The sequence below is a fragment of the Mucor velutinosus genome (assembly GCF_035048745.1).
Source record: "Mucor velutinosus strain NIH1002 chromosome Unknown tig00001563, whole genome shotgun sequence".
Taxonomy (NCBI): Eukaryota; Fungi; Mucoromycota; class Mucoromycetes; order Mucorales; family Mucoraceae; genus Mucor; species Mucor velutinosus.
This window is the reverse complement of record NW_027041904.1, coordinates 768,039-789,709: the sequence shown is the minus strand read 5'-3', so window position 1 is coordinate 789,709 and position 21,671 is coordinate 768,039. Positions and strand designations below refer to the sequence as shown.

At 41.5% G+C, this 21,671-nt stretch overlaps 9 protein-coding genes across 9 annotated transcripts; 7 read left to right on the top strand and 2 right to left on the bottom strand.

Moving 5' to 3' along the window:
* Positions 1-45: 45 nt before the first annotated feature.
* Positions 46-1,374, top strand: ATC70_008863 (uncharacterized protein; the record flags this gene model as incomplete). The annotated part of the gene is made up of 1 exon (XM_064828107.1): positions 46-1,374. The coding sequence occupies one exon, from the start codon at positions 46-48 to the stop codon at positions 1,372-1,374; it is 1,329 nt and encodes a 442-aa protein (XP_064685309.1).
* A 1,674-nt stretch (positions 1,375-3,048) lies between these two features.
* Positions 3,049-4,264, top strand: ATC70_008862 (uncharacterized protein; the record flags this gene model as incomplete). The annotated part of the gene is made up of 4 exons (XM_064828106.1): positions 3,049-3,094; positions 3,148-3,291; positions 3,353-3,575; positions 3,634-4,264. The coding sequence occupies 4 exons, from the start codon at positions 3,049-3,051 to the stop codon at positions 4,262-4,264; spliced, it is 1,044 nt and encodes a 347-aa protein (XP_064685308.1).
* A 2,153-nt stretch (positions 4,265-6,417) lies between these two features.
* Positions 6,418-7,647, bottom strand: UBP6 (deubiquitinating enzyme; the record flags this gene model as incomplete). Its single annotated transcript, XM_064828105.1, has 3 exons — positions 6,418-7,260; positions 7,323-7,462; positions 7,545-7,647. 3 exons carry the CDS (start codon positions 7,645-7,647, stop codon positions 6,418-6,420), a joined length of 1,086 nt encoding a protein of 361 aa, XP_064685307.1.
* A 1,127-nt stretch (positions 7,648-8,774) lies between these two features.
* Positions 8,775-9,727, bottom strand: ATC70_008860 (uncharacterized protein; the record flags this gene model as incomplete). The annotated part of the gene is made up of 5 exons (XM_064828104.1): positions 8,775-9,000; positions 9,058-9,170; positions 9,230-9,323; positions 9,395-9,416; positions 9,481-9,727. The coding sequence occupies 5 exons, from the start codon at positions 9,725-9,727 to the stop codon at positions 8,775-8,777; spliced, it is 702 nt and encodes a 233-aa protein (XP_064685306.1).
* A 222-nt stretch (positions 9,728-9,949) lies between these two features.
* TOM1_2 (E3 ubiquitin-protein ligase tom1) lies at positions 9,950-11,939 on the top strand (the record flags this gene model as incomplete). Its single annotated transcript, XM_064828103.1, has 3 exons — positions 9,950-10,253; positions 10,307-10,442; positions 10,508-11,939. The coding sequence occupies 3 exons, from the start codon at positions 9,950-9,952 to the stop codon at positions 11,937-11,939; spliced, it is 1,872 nt and encodes a 623-aa protein (XP_064685305.1).
* A 511-nt stretch (positions 11,940-12,450) lies between these two features.
* On the top strand, positions 12,451-14,013 carry ATC70_008858 (uncharacterized protein; the record flags this gene model as incomplete). Its single annotated transcript, XM_064828102.1, has 1 exon — positions 12,451-14,013. The coding sequence occupies one exon, from the start codon at positions 12,451-12,453 to the stop codon at positions 14,011-14,013; it is 1,563 nt and encodes a 520-aa protein (XP_064685304.1).
* A 439-nt stretch (positions 14,014-14,452) lies between these two features.
* Positions 14,453-17,902, top strand: ATC70_008857 (uncharacterized protein; the record flags this gene model as incomplete). Its single annotated transcript, XM_064828101.1, has 2 exons — positions 14,453-14,630; positions 14,787-17,902. The coding sequence occupies 2 exons, from the start codon at positions 14,453-14,455 to the stop codon at positions 17,900-17,902; spliced, it is 3,294 nt and encodes a 1,097-aa protein (XP_064685303.1).
* Positions 17,903-19,291: 1,389 nt separating this feature from the next.
* Positions 19,292-20,087, top strand: VMA13_2 (H(+)-transporting V1 sector ATPase subunit H; the record flags this gene model as incomplete). The annotated part of the gene is made up of 4 exons (XM_064828100.1): positions 19,292-19,318; positions 19,377-19,426; positions 19,496-19,552; positions 19,619-20,087. 4 exons carry the CDS (start codon positions 19,292-19,294, stop codon positions 20,085-20,087), a joined length of 603 nt encoding a protein of 200 aa, XP_064685302.1.
* A 307-nt stretch (positions 20,088-20,394) lies between these two features.
* On the top strand, positions 20,395-21,669 carry ATC70_008855 (uncharacterized protein; the record flags this gene model as incomplete). Its single annotated transcript, XM_064828099.1, has 2 exons — positions 20,395-20,997; positions 21,058-21,669. The coding sequence occupies 2 exons, from the start codon at positions 20,395-20,397 to the stop codon at positions 21,667-21,669; spliced, it is 1,215 nt and encodes a 404-aa protein (XP_064685301.1).
* Between the last annotated feature and the right edge of the window lie 2 nt (positions 21,670-21,671).

Here is a 21,671-nt window from a genome sequence, read left to right as displayed (position 1 = left end):
TACCACATTTACCAAAAGGACAAATCTGCATTCACCTCCAACTCAATGATCAAATCAATGGAAACAAAGGAGGATATCTTTTCAAATTTTTTTGACGTGCCCAAGATCAAGAAAATTCTGAAAGAACAAAAGCTCGACTTCAAGCATTATATCAAATTCAAAAACCAATACAATGTTCATCTGGTGGGTTCAAGAGTGAAAAAACACAATAATGGCTCCAATGGCTCCAAATCGGATGAGAACAGATCCAGTGCCTCCGAGTCCAGTGTAAACAGGTCAAGCGCCTCCAAGTCTGATGTGGACAAGGTGAAAAAACTCTCCAGTGATATCAAAGAAACAAAGAAGCAGTTGTCGTCACTGTCAAGGCAGCTTTCAAAACTGCAACGACATCGCATGGACTGTGGCAATGAATCGCGCTCCTGGGAGAAGAAGCACAACAGCATGAACTTTGAGCTATACAAAAAGTTGAAGGATGCTAGAAGTGATTACGATGAATTGTGCATGAAAGTGTCAAGCTTGAAGTCATCGATAAAGCAAATGTCCAGTGAGATGTACATTTTGAACAAAAGGATCCACGGTCAACAAGTACATCAAGCTGCTGCCGATGCCATGCCAAAGCCATTGGCTGTTGATAGTAACACTATCGTTCAAGACACTGACCCTGGTGTGATGACCGCCGCCAGTAGTGTATGGTGCTCTTCTCTCGCTCTTTTTGAGTCGATCAATCGGTTTCAAATGCTGCAAGATTATTCTGACACTGCAACCTCTCTTGGAAACGAAGAAACAATCGTCAAGTATGAAATGACAGCCAACAAAGTCGATAATGATGTCCTCTCCAATAGGCGAAAGAAGAGGAAGAAGTCATCAGTCAAGAGGCTACAGAAAGGAAGAGCAACTGGACGAATCCGCTTGAAGAAACTTCACCAATATTTGGTAGCCAGTGAAGCCAAATCTGCTGCAACCATGTCCACCTTCAACAAGCCAAAGATGGTTACCTTCATAGGAAACTGGCATTGCAATACTCAGTACCTCCGTGGCCACAGCACTCGAAGTATGAGGCCGTACATGTCAACGCTGTCCACAAGAAGCACAGTCAGATTGGTGGACGAATACAATTCTACAAAAATTTGCTGCTCATGTTTCAAGGAGACACAGAAACAACAGGTGCGTGGTGAGGATAATAGAATGAAGAGGAACCTCGGTGCCGTTACATGCTTTAACCCTGAGTGTCCAAAAAGGCTGGCTAAACAAACTACCATGAATCGTGATGAGCAAGGAGCGAGTAACATTGCCCTCATTGGTTTTTCGGCACTGGTCTCGTTTGTCAACAAGGTGTTGCCTCCTTTCAGTCGAGTTCAAAATCCTGATAAGTAAGTTGGCCTTTTCACTGGAATCTATCAGCAGATTTTTTGACCTCTTACTTTTTTATAGGTACGTTTTATCCCCCCCACTTATTCACATGTCTTTGCTCGCCAGACTGGCAATGTGAGGACACCCGCTTAGTCGGTGAATTATTGCAATAAAACCAATTGTCATAGCTATTTACATCTTTTGTCGCAGAAATCAAATAGTATAAATAATAGCGTTAATTGTCAAACTCAATAAACATTGTCTCAACTTATAACCGATTCATTATATTACCTATATTATCATCAAGACAGAGTACTGTTACGCATCGACTTGATAACCAGCCTTTTTTTTTTTTTTTTTTTTTTTTTTTTTTTTTTTTTTTTTTTTACATCAACAATATAATCAGTGCGCACCTTTTTCATCAACTTACGTCTATTCACTCAGCTTGTTTCAACTCGATAAAGCATTTAGGTCAAAGCCTTCTTAGGGAGAAGATCTGGTCCTGATTAACACTGATTTTCACACAGATTGCCATATTATGTATAAATATTGAAATTCAATACATAAATTAATGAAAGACCTTGTCTTATTATTACCTAGACTTTTATCTGCATGATTTTAAAGCTTATTAACTTTGTTACTCAATTGAACATATTTCATTGTAGAGTCCCTCGAATCCATTCACTCTTTTGATTTATCGATTTATTATACCCTTGATTATCTTTATATTCTATTTTCTGCAGCTTTCTTGTTTATTTGTTAGCTTCTACAGTTGGACAGCTATAAGCCTGATGCTCATTTGATAGTAATAATATCTGCCCTGGCTCATTTATCTTCTGTCTCTTTCATATTCTCAACTACTGACATTACTACTAAGCGCTACTTGGCAATAATACATATGAAATGAAAAAAGATCTTTATTGTATCTACAAACTTGTTTGTTATTTACACTATTTGAAAAGCTACTCGCAAAGTCAATGCGTGCCAGCTTTTGTTTAGTCTTTCCAGTAGTGCTAATGTGCATTGTTTGGATGAATTGAGCTTTTTGTTGATCAAAGCATACCTGCGGATATGTAAAAAAAAAAAAAAAAAAAAAAAAAAAAAAAAAAAATTTAAAGCCCTGCAGGTTGCAAAAACCCTGTTCCAGAGCAATTTTCATTTGATACTTTCAAGATGTGGCTTCCAGATTGGAAGAGTTTTACATGTATATTTTTCGCCTTCTCAGAAAATGTCATATATAATGTGTATGATCACTCATACGTCCTATTTCATCCCAATTCAAAGTCTTGATAAATGTCGGTAAGTCGTTATTGTTGGTCTGATCTGAGACAAATTCATGTGAATCCGACACTCACAGTAAGAGCTGCAACAATATCTTCCACTGGCTTCCATGGACACTCCATTCCCAATCAACTGGGGTTGGAACTGGAAGCCTGTCAACCTTGTATACTCATTGAATCGAGAAATGATCTGCTTCTTCCCTGTCACTTTTTCAAAGGACGATATTTTGATTATTCATCAACACCCGTCCCTTTGTTCATATTAGCGAATTAAAGTTGTACTCTAATTAATTCAAGGAAAGAGGGCGACGTAACGGAGATCCATATTTGGAATACGAATCAAGTATAAAAGGTAAATTAAAATAACTCCACTTCTCGATCAAATCAATAGACAATTTTTTCTTCTTATAACTAAACAATGTCAAGCGAAAACCATTTTACTGCATGGGCCGGTGTTGCCAAAGGTTAGTTAATGGAAAAAATAAGATACATAATAGATAACTAATGACATATCTAGGTGAACCCCTCAAGCAAATTGAATTGAAGTTGAAGGAATGGGATGATGACAGTGTCGAGATGGAGGTGACACATTGTGGTATCTGTGGTTCAGATATCCACACCCTTGACAGCGATTGGTCTGCTACCAAGTATCCCATTTGTGGTAAGTTTGTAAGCAGCAATATGGATATTAGCATCGTTTTAACAACATGTCACATTAAAAGTGGGCCATGAAATTGTCGGTAAGGTTACTCGTGTTGGTAAGAATGTCACCAACTTGGTCGTTGGCGATAGAGCTGGTGTTGGTGCTCAATCTGGTTCTTGTGGCGAGTGTACTCACTGCAAGGAGGGCATGGAAAATGTCTGCTTTGGCGCAAGTGTTGGCACCTATAACGGCACTTGGTCTTGCGGTACGCCCAGCAGTGGCGGTTATTCCGACAAATGGAGGTAAATAGTGAATCAACATGTACGCATAAGTATGTACCTAAATATATCTGTTCGACAGAGGTGATTACCGTTTTGCTTTCAAGGTTCCTGATAATTTGCCCAGCCCAGTTGCTGCTTCATTTTTTTGCGGCGGCGTTACAGTCTATGCCCCCTTGAAGCGTGAAAATGTTGGTCCCAACTCTGTCGTTGGTATTCTTGGCATTGGCGGATTGGGTCATTATGGTGTCCTCTTTGCTAAGGCTATGGGTGCTAAGGTTATTGGTATGTCTCACAGTGATGCTAAAGCCGAGGTTGCCAAAGAGCTTGGTTGTGATGATTTCATCGTCACCAGCAGCGATGAATCTATGGCCAAATACAAGAAACAATTGACCCACATCTTGTGTACTGGTACCAGTCGTGATTTCTCTTGGAACCGTTTCTTTACCTTGCTCAAGGCCAATGGTCATTTCATCAATGTTAGTGCTCCTGGTTGGGATTTCCCTCAAATTGGTATGGAGTTGATCAGACACCAAGTCCACATCACTGGTTCTATGGTTGGTTCTCCCGCTGAGATTGTTGATATGCTTGATTTTGCTGCTGAACACAACATTCGTCCCTGGATCAAGACTTATCCCATGTCAAAGGTCAATGAGGCTATTCAAGATTTCAGAGATGGAAAGCCTAGATTCAGATTCGTCTTGGAAAACTAATTTATTCTTGTATTATAAAATAAAAAATGAAATTTGCACATACTACATTAAGATATAATCGCTGTTCCTAAATCAGATACATCAACTACATCAGCCACTATAGGTTACTCATTGCTATATGGTTTTTGTAGGCAAATTTAAGCTATACTCCTTGCCAGTTTCGTAAGGACGTCTTCTGCTTCCACAGTGCCCAAAAGTGTTATTCAAATGTCACGTTCAATTTTATGGTCGTTTTAGGTGATATCTCACTTTTTGAGAACTCAATTTGGAGTAAAGAAGTCGAATAGAATCAAGTGGAAAATCATATAAAGCTCTTTATAATACAACATCCTCCTCCAGCAGTTTCAAGATCCAAGATGACGAAAATTTGAAACGAAGCACTGGAAGATAAGTGCGATAACACTTGTTTGAGACTTAGACAACCTTGATACATTTGAAACCAAATTTGATGTGATCTCTCATGATGTTGTTTAGCAAAAAGTGCAGAATATGAGACGTCTAAATACACACACATGGCTTTCGATGATTTGCATATTGAGCATAATATAAAGCACAACATGTAGCAGAGGGATGGTCGTGGTGTTGCAATAGACACGATTACTACTGAGTTTAGTATACAGGTACGCTATCCTGATGGGACTCATATAGTGCATGGTATATTGAATACTAGCTATTCCAAGTAAGCTGAAACTGTCAAAGAAAGCCCTTATATTTTCTTCTTTGATGTCTCAGTTCCGATACGCTGGTCTTATCTGGTTAGTGCAAGTTTTATGACACTGTCAGCCTTTTGTAAATACTACATAACCTTGATAGATGTATATTTAACAGAAAAATAGAACAGTGTCTCTCTGTTGCGATATAGTATGCATTAATACCTCATTCACTACCAAAAATCACGAGTCAAGCAAGAATTAAATGTTGCTAAAAGAGGCCACGGCAACTTTCTTACGTAAGGCTTTTTTGTTATCACAAGTAAAGAGTGAATGTACGTAATTGTTGATGATGCAGGCTGAATCTATACTCTAACTCCTTTAAAAATTGGGGTTCGTGTGAAATATACAATTTCTCTGGCTGCATATAGGAAACATCAACATACAATAAGAGGTACGGTATAAGCTTCGACCACACAAATAATTCTCCCTCCTTGTATGACATGAATACAGTGTAATGAGAAAAATCAGAAAGAACCTCTTCCTTGGCATCCTAGGATTGCTTTTTCTGTTGCATTTTTGGGAGTTTGTTCTAAAGAGAACCATCTTTGATAACTTGTGGTATATTTCAAATGTCAAACAGAAATAATACCGGCTATTTTTGAGTAATTGCTACATTGTGTTCATACAGAGAGGTTGCGGTATATGTTGAAACTTTCTTTTTGACTAGTGTCAACTTAAAAAATATGCATTTAAAATGAATATCATGTTATACATCATCTTGTATAGATATGCTAGCTATAATGAATTCCAAGAACATAAATTTTACGTCTTGTAGTTGACTTTTATCTAGAGCTAGTTAAACAAGCTGGCTATCATAAACAAAAAGACTTGCATGTGTTACTGAGCAAAGAATCAACGATACGATATTTAATGAGATTCATAAAGAGAATTCCCACCCTCCATATGAAAGAACGTGTTGGCTGAATAATGCAAATCGCCATGTTGTGGATCTTCTGAGAAGACAGCATCATGCTGGCGTATTTTATTTGATAGCTTTTCTTTGCCCGCCAAATCAATCCATTATCATTGTAGATTATATAGCAAAATTATATCATATCAGTGTCGTTACTTTATCTGTCGCAATGGCCCATTTATGTCAATTTTCTCGAAGGACAAGATTAAATTAAATGAGAACCTTAAATCAATGATTTGACCATTTGAGTCATAATATCTGATTTAGACGGAAAAAAACGCTTCATCTCTTGACAAAAGAAAAAAAAAAGTATATTAATATGAAGAAAATAAGAAGCTAGAGATTGGAAAGTATAAAGATGATATAACAAAATGAAAAGAAGAAAAGGGGAGATGGACATGTACAGGTTTGTTCAAGCGGAGTGCTGTAACCGCTCCAAAGATTTCGAGTATTATGAAATCTTGCTACAAACGAAAGATTAAAAAATATCTACAACTTTTTGGAGTATAATGGGAATTTAAATGAAATTAGACTGTAACGAGCACAGGCGGTGTCATGGGAGCCTTTTCTTCTGAAGTGCTGGAGGTTGTGGATGCTGGGGATGCAGTGGTAGCGTTTGGAGCAGCACTGGCATTCAAGGTTTGGACCAAGGGCACAGATGTAATAGGGCCAGCAATGGTGATGTTTTGATCCAAGAGAGCCTTCTTGTAATTCTTCTCCATGGCCATCATCAAGAATTCGCCAGCTGTGATGGGTTGAGTGTACTTGGTACGACCTTGGATAATGACAGATCTGTTGGCTTCATTGATGTACTCTAGCGCATAGCGAGGGCCCTGATATTCTTGCTCGCTGTTGGGGTTTCTGACACGATGCAATTTACTCTGGAGACGATCGTCAGACCAGCGAACGATCATGTCACCAACATTGCAAACGATTTCACCCTGTCTAGGAGAAATGGGTGTCCAGACATTGTCATGAAAGACTTCAAGACCATCTTGACCAGGCTGCTGAAATAACAATGAGAACGTATTGATATCAGTATGAGCACCAACACGACAAGCACCAATGTTGGATGACTTTGTTTGTTGCTTTTGGTTCTTGTGTTCAAAGTAACGCATGCAACGCAATGAATTGAGACAATCAGGTTGAGTGATATCATGGCATCTTGTGAAAAAGTCTTGAGGGAAGCCAAGCCCAATAGCAAAGCAAATCAATAATTGTTGAGATACGTTGTTGCATTGTTCCATAAAGAGATCTGCCGCCTTATCAAATCCAGGAACATGCTCTTCAGTAGGTCTTAAATCGGATGCATTGTGGAATGACAATTGCAAAGATTCTTTCAAGTCGGCTACACCAGTGGATGGGCGAATCTATCAAGCGTATGTGTTTGTGTGTGTCATGATGGTTTAAAGTGACATTTTCTTGCTTTTACCTGTGAGAGTTTTTCCCATCCAGCATTTCTTGGGTAATCCATAGGGTAGTTTTCTTTGATCTTATCAGGCAATTCGAAAAAGGAATGACTAGATTCAAACATGGTAGTGATATCTTGTACTGAAATATCATGATTAACCACTATAGATTTTTTTTTTTTACAAGGTGAGTATATTTTTACACACACTTTTGTTTGATAACATTAGAGATAAGGGGTAATTACCATAAAAGAAACCATGCTCAGAAGCAGCCTTCATCAGATCTTGTGCAATTTCTTCTTTTCTGTTATCAAAATTGGATAAATCAATTCTCATGAAATCACTCATTGTGTGTGTAAATGTGTATCTGCAAAGAAAAAGTAGAAAGAGAGAGAAGAGGAAAAAAAAAAGAAAGAAACTATGATATTAGGGAAGTTCTGGTTTATTTTATATATACCACACCATTTTTTTTCATCTAGTGCCACCACACAATATATCCTGTATAATTAGGCGGTATATTTGAGAATACCCTCCTAATTTGTGCCCACGTGACCCTAACTTTGACATGTTTTATACAGCTGTGTAAAGTACAGGATGTATATTTCCCAGTTGTGGGCAAATCATTGTTGCGGTCGTGGGTAGCATCTTGCCTTTTGTTTGGATCATGATGAAATATCTATGCTGGATTTACCTTGAGGCATAATACGGACCGTTCTTTATCTATACACATCATGTCATTGACTCTACTCGAGGCCGCTGAATGTACCCTACCTCCATTATACAGCATCTAGAACACCTAATTTTCCCCATAAACATATGAAACCGCTGACATGCACAAATGTCTTATATGTTGCATTCATTTTATCACAAATAAAGGAGGCTGGCTCGAGTCATCTTGCGGTTTTCAAACAGTAAAATTTTCCATATCCTTCCATTCAGTTGCATATACATGTACTCGAATGACTTGGGAAGATTCTTTACCATTTACGCAAAGATATAGTGTTGCGGCTATTTGTCTGCCTCCGACGAGAATGATTCGCAATGTTGAGACAGCCAGTTTGACGTTCGATTATAGCATTCATGTATTCAGAATGTTGACACACCTTTCATTTCCCATCAGGAAGAATCATCCTTGTTGCAAAAGCTAGACTTTAATATCCATATGATATGATTTCATATATTTGCGCATCATTTCACCGCATTATCACACTTCCGTTATAAATGAGACCACAAGATAGCAGCATAAAAGGCAGCATTGGATTCATGTACTATAGTCTAGCGTGATTTATGGCTGTTCCTGTGGAGGCATGATAAGCAAATGTGGAGCAGTCCATCCGCCGACTAGCCTAAAAAAACTCTAATGTACTGCATGTTACATATTGCAGGTGAATGTGGGGGGGGGGGGGGCGCTTTCACAAAAGGGAAACCATGCGGTGCATCAAGCTAGTATAATTCTAAGAGTATATTTTATTTCTTCAAACATGCCAGGGAATAGTTACACATGGGAATTTCTCATTGCGTTCTAAAACATAATCTAGCTGATTAGTGTCTTCCATGTACTTTATGTAGGCTTCATCGCGGTATTCCTTGAAGGCACACCAGAAGGCATGATCGCACTTTTCCTTCAAGATGCCACTTTCAACAATAGGAGAGTCAATGGATGTCGAGTTCATGATTTTCATGGAATTGAAAATGTGTTGACTATGAAGGATATGAATGTCTGTTTGCATAGTACATAAATGATAGTCTATACATTACATGTCTATGGTGAGTTGAGCCATTCTTCCGCTCTTGCTCACATCTTTGGTGGATGTTGCCCATACGACTCTCTTGACATTGCGATACATGATTTGAGCAGCACACATGGGGCACTAGTATAAAGTGTTAGTCATGATTCACTATGAAATGAAAGCGAATCCATAGCACTTACTGGTTCGCCAGTGGTATACAAAGTTTGATCATACCATTGCAATCCGGGATTCTTCAAATCATCATTTGTGGGGGAAGGAAACATCTCTGTGCAGCTAATAGATTATAAACATAAGACAGATAAGATATCACAACTCGATAGAAATGAATATACCAGGTATATTACTTTTTAAATGCTACTGTCTCTCCTAATAAATGAATGGCAGATAAATACAAGCGCTATTCTCCACAATCATTAATGAAATACTGTACCGTGCAACAAAATATCCTTGTCATTTTCATTGACACCGATGCAAGTAATTTCATTCTTTTCATGATTGACAATGATTGTGCCAAATGGAGCACGAGGATTCCGCTTCAGTCCCAAGTCGAGAGCTAAATTCATATAGCACTCATCAATTTCTTTGATTTCAGATAGGGATTGACAGGGATTGATGATTTCACCATTTACCAACGAAATAAGAATAAATGCATTGATAAGAAAGATAAATGATAACATGTGTATGTATCTGTGCGGGTGAGAAAAAGACATGAGTGAGCGAAAGCAGAGAAAGAGTGCGAGCGAGCCAACTGGACCTTTGTGATCCCGATTTATCTGTGCCTAATGCGATGTCTAAACGGAACACAATAGATAAATTATCAAACTATCCAAAAAAAAGGACATATATAAAGAACAATCTAATGCCACTTGTTTCTTTCAATCACTCACTCTTTTGAACAAATGTCTTCTCTACACAATAACAACAATAGCTCCTCTTTGGATCAAAAGTACTCGGGTGATGATATAATGATTGAAAATGTCTCCCAAGTTCAAGAATTGTACACGCCTATTCAACCGCCCAGCACTAGGTGGGCTCGTATAAAGCATAAAGTGACAACCAGGGATGGCTGGATCGGTGATTATGACTACCGTGCTCTCTGCATGCCTCATATCCCTTTCTTCCATCGCAAAGCAAACAGCTCTCCGTTTTATGGTCCAGATGATGAAATCCCAATTCTGGTCACCATTTTGATGGGTCTCCAACGTAAATACAGGACAATTTCTCAGATTCGCATAATCTCAACTTGTTTACTGTAGATTTCCTTGCTGTCATTGGCGGCATCATCTCTCCTACCATTATGATCTCTGGTGCAGGTAGCACCTTTCTCAACTTGGATCAAGATATGCGTCAATACATGGTGTCTAGCTCTCTTATTGTCTCGGGTTTGATGAGGTAACAACAAGTTACACCAATTGATAAAGGTCATGCTCCTCTAATCTTTCTCGTTATCTTGATAGTTTGGTACAGATTGTGCGTATTCCCATCTACAAAACCCGTTACTTCATTGGCGCTGGTTTACTCCAGATCACTGGTGTAGCCTTTTCAAACATGCCTGCTGCTCAGGCCATCATCGGAAACATGTATAAAAGCGGGGCTTGCCCATCTGAAGTGCTGGAAGACGGCACCACCAACTACTTGCCTTGTCCCAAAGCCTTTGGTGCTGTTCTTGGCACTCAAATGGTCTGCGCATTATTATCCATCTTTATCAGTTTCTTACCTCCTCGTGTCATTCGCAAACTCTTCCCCAAGATCGTCATGGGCATTGTATTGACGGTCATCGGTACCTCCTTGTTGGCTTCCGGCATGAAGAATTGGGGTGGCGGTGCTGGCCCTTGTATGAGTCGTCCTGCTACTGGCATGTTTGTCAATTGTCCCACTATCAATGCTCCCAATGCTCAACCCTGGGGTGGCCCCGTCAATTTTGCTCTCGGTGCCTCTGTGTTCTTTACCATCATTCTCATTGAACTTGTTGGTTCTGTCTTCCTCAAGAACATTTCAGTTGTCATTGGCCTCTTGATTGGCTGCATCATTGCTGCTGGTGTTGGCATGTTTGATAAATCGGGTATTGCTGCTGCTCCTGTTGGAACCTTTTTGTGGGTCAAGCACTTTGACTTTTCTGTTTATGGTCCTGGCATCATTCCCTTCTTGTTTGTTCAGTTGGACATGATCATTGAATGTCTTGGTGATTTGACTGCTGCAAGCGACGTGTCTGGTCTGCCCATTGAGGGCAAGACATTCGAAGAGAGATGTCAAGGTGGCCTCTTGGCTGATGGTCTTTCTGGCGTCTTCTCTGGCTTAGCCAACAGTATGGGTGTGGTCACCTTCAGTCAGAATAACGGCATCATTGCTGTTACCCGTTGTGCTAATCGTCGTGCTGGCATTGTCTGTGCTGCCATCTTGATCATCTGTGGTATCTTTAGCAAGATCTCTGCTGCCTTCCTGGCTATCCCTGCTCCATTGATTGGTGGCATGACAGTCTACTTGTTTGCTTCCGTCGCTACTTCTGGTATTCGTATTCTCGGTTACCTTGACTGGACTCGCCGTGATCGTGTCATTGTTGCCTCCTCATTGGCACTTGCTTTGGGTGTGTCTCTTGTCCCTACCTGGTTTGATCATGTCTTGCCTACCTTTGAAAACGAGGCACTCCAGGGCTTGATGGAGGCTGTGGATACTGTTGTGAGCACTGGCTACATCATTGCAGGTATCATGTCCATCTTCCTCAACCTGGTCCTACCTTATGATAACGCAGAACAAGAAAATGCTCTTGCTAAAGCCAAAAGAATCGGCGGTGCTCAACGAGTTTTCATGGCTGAAGGCGATGATGAAGAAAGCCGCGAAAGCAAGAAAGAACAGTTTCCTTATAAAGACGAAGAGTCTTCCACTATTTAAATTATGCTGTACCAAGACTGCAGCTGGTCTAATCTACTAATTCTATCATCCTATCCTCATTTACTTTCTCTTGTACATATTAATCTTAATTGCTCATAAATATTCCATCAAATATCTCATTCAATGTAGCGTTCATACATTATTTCGGGTTTAACTTTGCTTTATTAGTAAGAAGCTCTCTAAAAAAAGACCTGCAACTGTAGATTTGACGTTCTGCTGTGCTCCATGTCAGCATAAATGCAAACAACTCATACATGGTCAAACAGCATACTTGCATTATAACAGACTTCTCAAATAAGGGCAAATCACAGCCAAAACTAGGTGCATTTGAGACGCGATTTCTCGCGTTAGAAGCCGTTTTAGACCGTCAGAATAGCACCAAGCAGTTGCTTTCATCCAGCACTTACTTTCTGACGCCTTTTCTCAACTTTTTGGGGACCAAAAAAAAATGGCCAAAAATCAACCAAAAAGCATGAGGTACCCCTCATCCTTTTCATCAAAATCGAGCATCATGGCTTTCTCCGCTAAAGATCACAATTTAGGTGAAAAAGGCAGGACCACCAACTTTGGTGGCTCTACGCTGGATTCCAGCCATAATCCAGGCAACAATATGTTTACATATGCTTCATTCTTCAAGGATATCAACTCGCAAAAGAGAACTCCATTCAAGATCACCCCTTCCATTTCTAATAATGGTGTTATCGGCAAAGCTCTTGACTTCACGTCCACCTTCGTTGAAGCCCAGGATGATTTCTCTCTGATCATCGACTGTGTACAGTTCGTCGGCATGCACTTCAAGGAGAAATCGTTATCAAGCTGTCTCCGTGAACAATATCCCAAAGGTCTTGGTATTCGACACCGTGTGGTTGGCAAGAATCACAAAGTCATTGAAATCAACTTCCCCACAGAAGAGGATTGTATGGAAGCCTTGCAGAAAGAGTTTGTTCTCCAAGGTGCAACTATCCAAGTCAACAAGACCCTGGACAAGCATGCCAACATCTTTCGAGTTAGCATTTCGGCCATTCCTTACAAGCCGGTGGAGGTACTCCAACCTCTGTTGATCAAAGCCTTTGAAGAATATGGTGATATCCTCAATGTCGGGCTCTGCCACTCCAAGGATGGGGATTGGTTCACTGGACGCGGCTTCGTCACCCTTAATATCGACAAATCCAAACATTATGCAGCCGAGTTGAAGCCTCAGGTCGCACTTGATGGCTCGCAGGAGAATCTCCGCTTGACATGGGCAAACATGCAACCCATCTGTTCGGATTGCCATACCGATGATCACGTCAAGGCTGACTGTCCTAGGAAGAAAAGGAAGGCCTGCCATAAATGCGGTAGCCTTGAGCATCTGATTGCTACTTGCCCCCAGGCTTACTGGAATAGGAAGAAGGACCAACCATCCCAAGACCGTCGCCGTCGCAATTCTGACACCCAGGGGAACCCTCCCGCTCCAAAGCCTACTGGAAGAGAAATTGATCTTCTAGAGCTAATGCAAGTACCCAAGCCGAAGTACCTTAACAAACAGAAGGCAGCGACTAGAGGCGAATCCTCTATGGACACCAGTGACACGGAATCGGTTGCATCCGCGGCATCTTCTGAACCTGTGCAAGACGTTCCTATGCAAGCGATTCAGGAGACAATCGAGCCTCATGGCACAGAGGTTATCACTGAAACTTCTAGCACAGAGGTTCCTGCTGACTCTTCAAACAGCGAAGCTCTCAAGGATGACAAACTGGGTGCAACCCAGGAGGATCAATCGGCCAACCAGCCTGTCGCGCCAAGCTCTGACGAATCTGAATACGAAGACACCAGTAGTACTGGAGAGGAGGACTCGGACAGTCTCACCACAGCTAACTTCAGGAATCGTTACAATCTTCGTGATGTCAGATCACCGGTCTCCAGCCGTAAGGATGATACAACGCCTGAGACATCCCACAAGAGGAATGCAATGGATTCCACCCCCATGGGATCGGATGAAGAAGGACATGCCAAGAAGCTCTTCAAGCAACAAGAGCCTCATGGCACGGCGGATGCAGCGTATGGCGCCTCACCAACAACCACTTCATTATAAACTAATGATTGGGACAACACAAACTAAAAATGTCAATATTAGGATAGGTTCCATCAACTGCAGGAACCTCTACAAACAATACAACATCGCTGCTACCAACAGCTTTATACGGCATCTCAAAGGAGAACTATGCAATATTTTACTATGTCAAGAAACTAATGCTCAATCACACTCCTTCGAAAGCATCACCACCAACTTTAAGTACCAATTCCAGTACCACCAAGCTATATGGACCACTCATTGTGGAATAATCAACTTTAATCAAGCTCTAAATTTACAACAATTGCACGTTTTCAACGAAGGAAGGGGTATCTTAGCCAAAATCTCACTCGTTGACAACAATATGCCACCCATCTATATACTTAATATCTATGCACATGCAGACGATTATAGAGCCAGAAACCGTTTTTTTGGCCAAATCACCAGCCACCTCAAAAGCATGCCTGAAATCATCCCTTCATTGATCATAGCTGGCGATATGAACTACAGTTTCGACACCACCACATACCATCATACTCACCGTGCAGGGAAACCCAAGCAGTTTGCCGATTTCTTGAACACCCACTTTTCCGATTGTCTCAATCCAAAGAATGAACCTCATGCGTATACCTTTCGGCGTGGGTCCACCATGTCGACCATCGACTATATGTTTGCAGGCCACGACATAGCCTCCAAAATGAGTGATGCCACTAACTCGTTTATCAGGCCAGATTGAACAGACCATGCTCTCTTGACCAAAACATATACTACTGGATTGACTAACTGCGGTAAAGGACTTTGGCGAGCGAACCCTCACCTCGCCAAGAACCATAAGTATCGACAGAAACTAGACGACGAGCTTAGAACATTTGTTGCGGTGAAACTCGACAGCTCTCTGTCTGCTCAAGAAAAGTGGGATCTTATTAAAAAGAAGGCCAAACAGGTTACTATTCAGTTCACCAGAACACACGATCATTGGAGGAAGGCTAGAATCAAGACACTGCAAAGTGAAAGGAACAATTTGATACGACGCTACAGACATGACACTACTTGCTTGAGGCTACTGTTGCAGGATGTGGAGAACGAGCTAGCCAAGTTGCAACAGGAAATCGTGGATATTCAGCTTCTTAAGGCCGGGAAACGATGGCTTGAAAATAGTGAAAAGTCGCCTGGATACATAAAGCAGACCAGTAAACAACGCCTTGATCAGCGAACCATCCCCAACTTGAAGCACCCTCGTACTGGGGTCGACTGTCTCGACACTGCCTCCAAGCTGAACGCCGCAGAACGATTCTACCAGAAACTGTACACCGAAGAACGGATAGACTCTACCTGCCTGAACAAAATGCTGGATTACATCGACACCACTCTGTCAGCCGACGACGCCAACCAGATCACCGCATTAATAGACTACGACGACATTCTTCTAGGGTCTGCTCGAACTCCCAAAGAAAGCAGCCCAGGATTAGATGGTATCGGGTATGAAATCTTATATCTCATTATATCTCACCCTAGCTGCCGAGACATCGTGCACCAAGTATTTAATGACGCTATCCAGCACGCCAAATTTCCCAAATCATGGCAGGAATCTTGTATCATCCTTCTGTTTAAGAAAGGGGACCGGAGCGATCTCGCCAATTATCGCCCCATCACATTGATTGCGGCCGACTGCAAAGTCTTTACTCGTATTATGAACTCTCGTGTCATACCAGTAGCCAACAAACTCATCAACCCATATCAATGCGGCTTCTTGTCAGGTCGATATATCGGTGATCACGGCATGTCTCTCAGGGTAATTATGGATAACGCTTCATCCGCCAGCTGGCGAAATGCAACCAACTTTGTCGAATACACTGGAATCATGCTGGACAACGCCAAAGCATATGACAGAGTCCACCCCCAGTATCTCTCACAAGTACTGTTGAAGTTTGGATTTCCACCACAATTCGTCGCCTGCATCCTCAACCTGTTTTTCGATAACTTCATCCATGTCAACATCAACGGTTTTCTGACGAAACCTATCGCACAACGACGAGGCATTCGGCAAGGTGATAGCATCTCACCTGTCCTATTCAATCTAGCTATTGAACCGTTCCTCTTATCCATCATCAACAACCCTGCAATCTCAGGCTATAGTCTTCAGCACACCAAACTACCCAAAAATGTGCAGATCCCGTGGGTGTCTCCTGCTCCCGTTAAGGTCTTAGCTTATGCGGATGATGTTCTCACGTATGTAAAATCTCATTCAGAACTAACTGAACTCCAAAGAAGACTTAAGACGTACAACCGGGCCTCCAATGCCAAGATTAACTATGACAAGTCAGTGGCATTTCCCTTGCACGGCGGTAGCATGAAAGGGTCTGAAGGCCTCAGAGTCCAAGATCACATCATCAACCGGCTCAAGATGAAATGGTATGACAGCCACTCTCCCGGGTATATCAAATATTTGGGGTACCCCATCTGGTTCTCCAACCATCAACGTGATGTATATGTGTCTGAACTCCTTGGTAAAGTCAAAGCGGCGGTGGCGATATATAGTCAACGGAATGTGTCTCTGTACGGTAAAGCCAACATCGCCAACAATATGATCCTATCAAAATTATGGCACGTCATTCGCATTGTATCGCTACCTCTGGATGTCTTGAAGCAACTGAAGTCCATTATATACCAATTCGTGATGTCTGGCCTCTTCCCGCCACTGAAAGGAAACTCATTTTTCCTACCGCGAGATCAAGGCGGCCTAGGATTGATTGACATTGGAGCTCAACAGCATGCTCTTCAGTTTCGTTATATCAAGGTGCTCCTTCAAGGAAACAAGGGTTCGGTCCCGGACTTTACCTACCAGCTCCTGACCAACGCTCTCCGCCTAGCCCATGACACACCCGATCATGTAGTGCCCCTCTTCTTTAAAGCAGCGAGATACAAGAACACGCTGAATGGGTTCCACCCATTCCACTCAATTTTCGGTGCCATGGACATTTGCCGCCAACGAAGCTCACTGTGTATTGATTGGCAACGGAGGCCAAGCGCGCTGACCATCCTGAGTCTCCCCCTCACTGCAATCTTCACCTTCGATGAAAATTTGGAAGAACTTGAATTTCTACAGTGTGAAACCGCCAAAACTAGCAAAGTCCAGGAATTTTTCAAATACAATTCGGAGCAAGCCATGTTTCAACTTGTTCCCAAGTCCACATGTAGCAAGAGAAACACCTGGCTCAAGCTTGAAAAAGCCCTCCTACGACAAGAGTTGCATTATCAACCATTCGTACACAACAACAGCACTGAAGATGGTATCGACCTGAGACCATTTGCCGCATCACTTCGCTTCCAACAACTATCGATCCTTCAGCTCTCAAACAAAAACGTTCGTTTCATCATGCAGTCATTGGACACATTAGACGTTGGCCGCCACTTCAACAACAACATCTCCAAAAAGCAATGGACAGCCTTCTATAAAAACGACATGCACTACTCGGCTCGTAATCTGTGGTACCGGATGCTCCATCAGCAATCCCCTAATAAGCTCGCCCTCTTCCAAAGACACTTGCCCAATTTAGAGTCTGATCACTGCGATCTATGCAACGAAGTAGAAGATGCCAAACATCTTCTAATTAGCTGTGCTCACAAGATCGATGTATGGAACTCCACCTTCAATGAGTTCCTCAGCTATCCCAAAAATGCTGACCCTCGCCTCGTCTACAACAACATTATGCTCCTCAAACTAGACCGCTATCTCATATACAGCTACGATATGCAGTTCACTATATACGACTTCTTCGCCACTATTATGCGTATGATTTGGAGAAATCACTTCCAACAGCTCTACAATTATATACCTTTTGATCCCTCTGTAGTATGCCGCCAAATCCGCGCCGAATTGATAAGATTGTCAAATCTTAGGAAACTCTAAATAGCTTATATATGGCACGTCACTTTGTTTACATACACTTGTCCATCCCTTGATGCGTTTAATTTATTTCTAATAAATCAAATATCATCCAAAAAAAAAAAAAAAAAACTTTTCATCAAAATCCAAACAATCGCATTTTTCACCTTGAAAATGAAGACTTTTACTATGGTATATACTAATTCAATATGTTTCTTTCGATCCAAAGTAGCCTCAGAAGCCACTTTTATGAGGTTTTCATATGCACAATATGGCTATTTTCGCTAAAAACCTCATTTCATATTTTACCAACTTGCTCAATAACTTCATTCAAAACACCTACAACAATTAGTACCATCGGAAGCGCCTTGGAAAGTACTCCAAGAATGTATTAGGAAGCATCGGATGATTATCACAGTTCATATAGTCGAATATCACAAAAGAGATTAAAGAAGTCGAAAAAAGACGAAATCTGTCCAATACTGAACAAACGAAAATAGCTGAGTCTGAATCAATTTTGGCGGTGGCATTGCTGCTGGCTGACCTAAATGCCTTTCTGTTGACGACAATGATGATTGCGATGCTCATTAAATGAGGATCATAGGATTGAAAGGGCAATTACTTAGCCCAAATACTTTTTCTGAGGAGCTCTACTTCATGAAGGTGTCTTTTTCAACGACAATATCTCAAAAAAGTCGCGCATGGCGACGCCTTCATCAAGCGTAGCGAGATTGATCGGCTAGTGCCAAGACACTTCTTATCATTCCAAAAAGAGATATCAAAACCATCCACGCTTAGTACACCATATGGTACTTTCATTGTTGAAAAGCAACTTCAGCTCTCACGACCTACCGGACCCATACATCCCCTACTATCACTGTAACGTGTGCAAAAAAAAAAACTTATCCATCGTCAAAGAGTTACAGACAGCATCGCAGGCTTCTTCATCAATTGGAATTACCACATATCTCTATAGCGAATCCTGGTGCAAAGATCAACATCAATTGTTTTGATTTCTATTGCGCTCAATGTGGATTCTCTTTTTTTACTACCAAACTTGTTTTCAAAAAGCACTTGAGACGAGTACATGCTATTGAAATGTACTCGTATTTACGTCTCAACACATGTAGATAATAGATATAAATTACATCAATAAAATCACAGTTCATGAAATAATTTGGATAGCAATCATTTCACCAAAACAGCGATAGATGGTGGCGTATCTCGCCTATCAAATTCATAATGATGCCGAATGCTACATGCCAACAAACCGTACATTCATGCAAATGAGTGCTTGTCCTTTAGTCTGAAGAGTGCCCGTGACTCTTTGCACTGACGGCTTTTTCAACATGCCCAACGCGCTTTTCTCACTGCACACCGACCTTTTTCTTCTTCAACATACACAACGCAAACATGTCTACAGCTGTTGATCGTGAAAAGGTATTGTAAACGAGAACAGAATCACCAGAACAAACAGCTAATAAGAAGCTCATTTTAGGACTGTCCGTTCTTGTTGAGAATCTTTTATCGCAATGGTGGACATAATTTGTAAGCTTTTTTTTTGCAATCCAACATGTAGATAGAGGCATAAACACTGACGATAGACCTGCCGTGTAGAAATAACCAATACACTGTAAATTCAGTACCCAGCGACGAACTAAGCATCTACACATGGTAAGAGATGATTGAATTCAACAGATTAGGTGAGAGAGTCGAAAAGGACTAAAGTTGAAACTATAGGAAAAATGCTACCTTGGAGGAGATTGCACAACTGATCGAGCATGTCATCCCTGAAGCAAGAGACCCAGATGCACGCCTTGCATTTCGATTAGTGTATCTCGATAGTGAACGTGCAAGATACAGCAGCCGAGACATTGGTCGTGTAGTTCCAGCCAACCCAACAGACGACCATAGCAAGACGTTGGATGAATGCAAATTCTTTATTGGTGATTATTTGGATGTTGCGATATTCATTGGACCACCCGCATCCGTCAGACATAAATATGGAAATAGCAATGCTAGACGTCCAGCAGGACCCGGAAGAGAGGGAGGAGATCGTTTCAGTGGACGTTTAGGTTCATCAGCAGGAGCTGGAGGCAGTGGACCTGACAGAGGTAGAAGGGACTTTGGTGGTGGAGGTGCTGGACCTTACAACAATAATAGCAGCAGATATGGAAGACCACCACAAAGAAGAGGGGATCGATTCTAAGAAGCAAATAAAAAACAACCCAAAATGTGTGTATATTGACCAAAAGCCCTTGATTTTAATATGCCATACCACTTTTTCTGTGTCTCGTACCCCTTACGACCATGTAATACCCCATCATTACATATGATATATCCTAATTGAGGCATGATTACATTTATCAAAACTGAAAAAGCGAGGAGAAGGGTATATGCAAAGTGGAGATGTGGTGTCTTACTCCTTTTTTCCTCCTATGCCACAGTATGTACATATATAAAGCAGCCTATTTTATGGATCATGCATTTCATTGCGTCTTCTTTTCGTTTCCTTCATGTTTTATCGGTTTTTCATACTCGTCAACGTATTCATTTACAGTGCCATTGCTGGAAGCTCATCATCCAGCAGCAACAGCTGCACAGGACCTATTCAAGTCAAATCCAATCAAGATGTAGACGCCTTGAGAAACTGTCAAGTGGTGGAAGGGTCCATTGCCATCCAAAACTTGTCCTCGTATGGAGATATCATCAACCTATCTCAGTTGCAACAAGTACATGGCGACCTTGTGTTTGAAGGCAACGGGGACTTGACACAAGTTGTCTTGGCCAGCTTGAAGCAAGTGGATGGAAAGCTTGCCTTTCAGAACAACCGACAATTAGAGCGACTCGATTTGACTCAACTGACGTCTGTTCAATCACTTGACATTTCAGTAGAGCCTGCACTGCATGCCATCTTGTTTCCCTCAGGATTATCTCAGATTGATACGTTGACAGTGACAGATACGATCGCCACCAAGATAGAAGGGCTGACGACCAGCAAGATCAAAGATGTGCACATTGCTAATAACAAGTACCTGAAAAACATCAACATGAATCATCTACAGCAAGTCAATGGTGTCATGACCATTGCAGCCAATTCGCCCAACCTTACGCTCGATGTAATGTGTATATATCCAAGTCTGACTATATGAGTATACTAATACACACACGTTGAATAGCTTTCTTCCCTATCTAGCATTTATCAGGGAGACTTTAGAGATCTAGCGCAACTCGTTGGTTTGAACAAGGTGCACCAGATCACAGGAGACTTATCATTTGTAGCCAATTCGTTCTCAGCGCTCTCTTTACCCAATATCTCGCAAATTGCAGGCACATTGACAGTGTCCAACAATCTGCAGCTAAAGAACCTCTCTGTTCCTCAATTGCAGATGCTGGGAGGTGCGCTCTCTTTGGCCAACAACACGCAATTATCCAGCGTCGATGTACCCAAGCTGCAGGAAGTGGATGGTACTGTAGACATCACTGGCAATTTTGACAAGGTGTCGTTGCCCAGTCTTGTTGATGTGCGAGGTGGATTGAATGTGCAAACTTCCAGCAACCAGTTTTCCTGCGATGATGGCGTCAATAAGCTACAAGGCGGTGTCACCAAGGGCCATGAGTTTACCTGTAAATCCAATGTGTCACATCCCACATCAGCCATCAATCACAATGACACCTCCACCAGCGACGATGCCACTTCATCTGCCACTAGACAGTACACCACAACTACTCATGTCTTCCTCGCTATGACTAGCGGCTTTATCATTTCAATCTATTTATTCATTCAATAAAA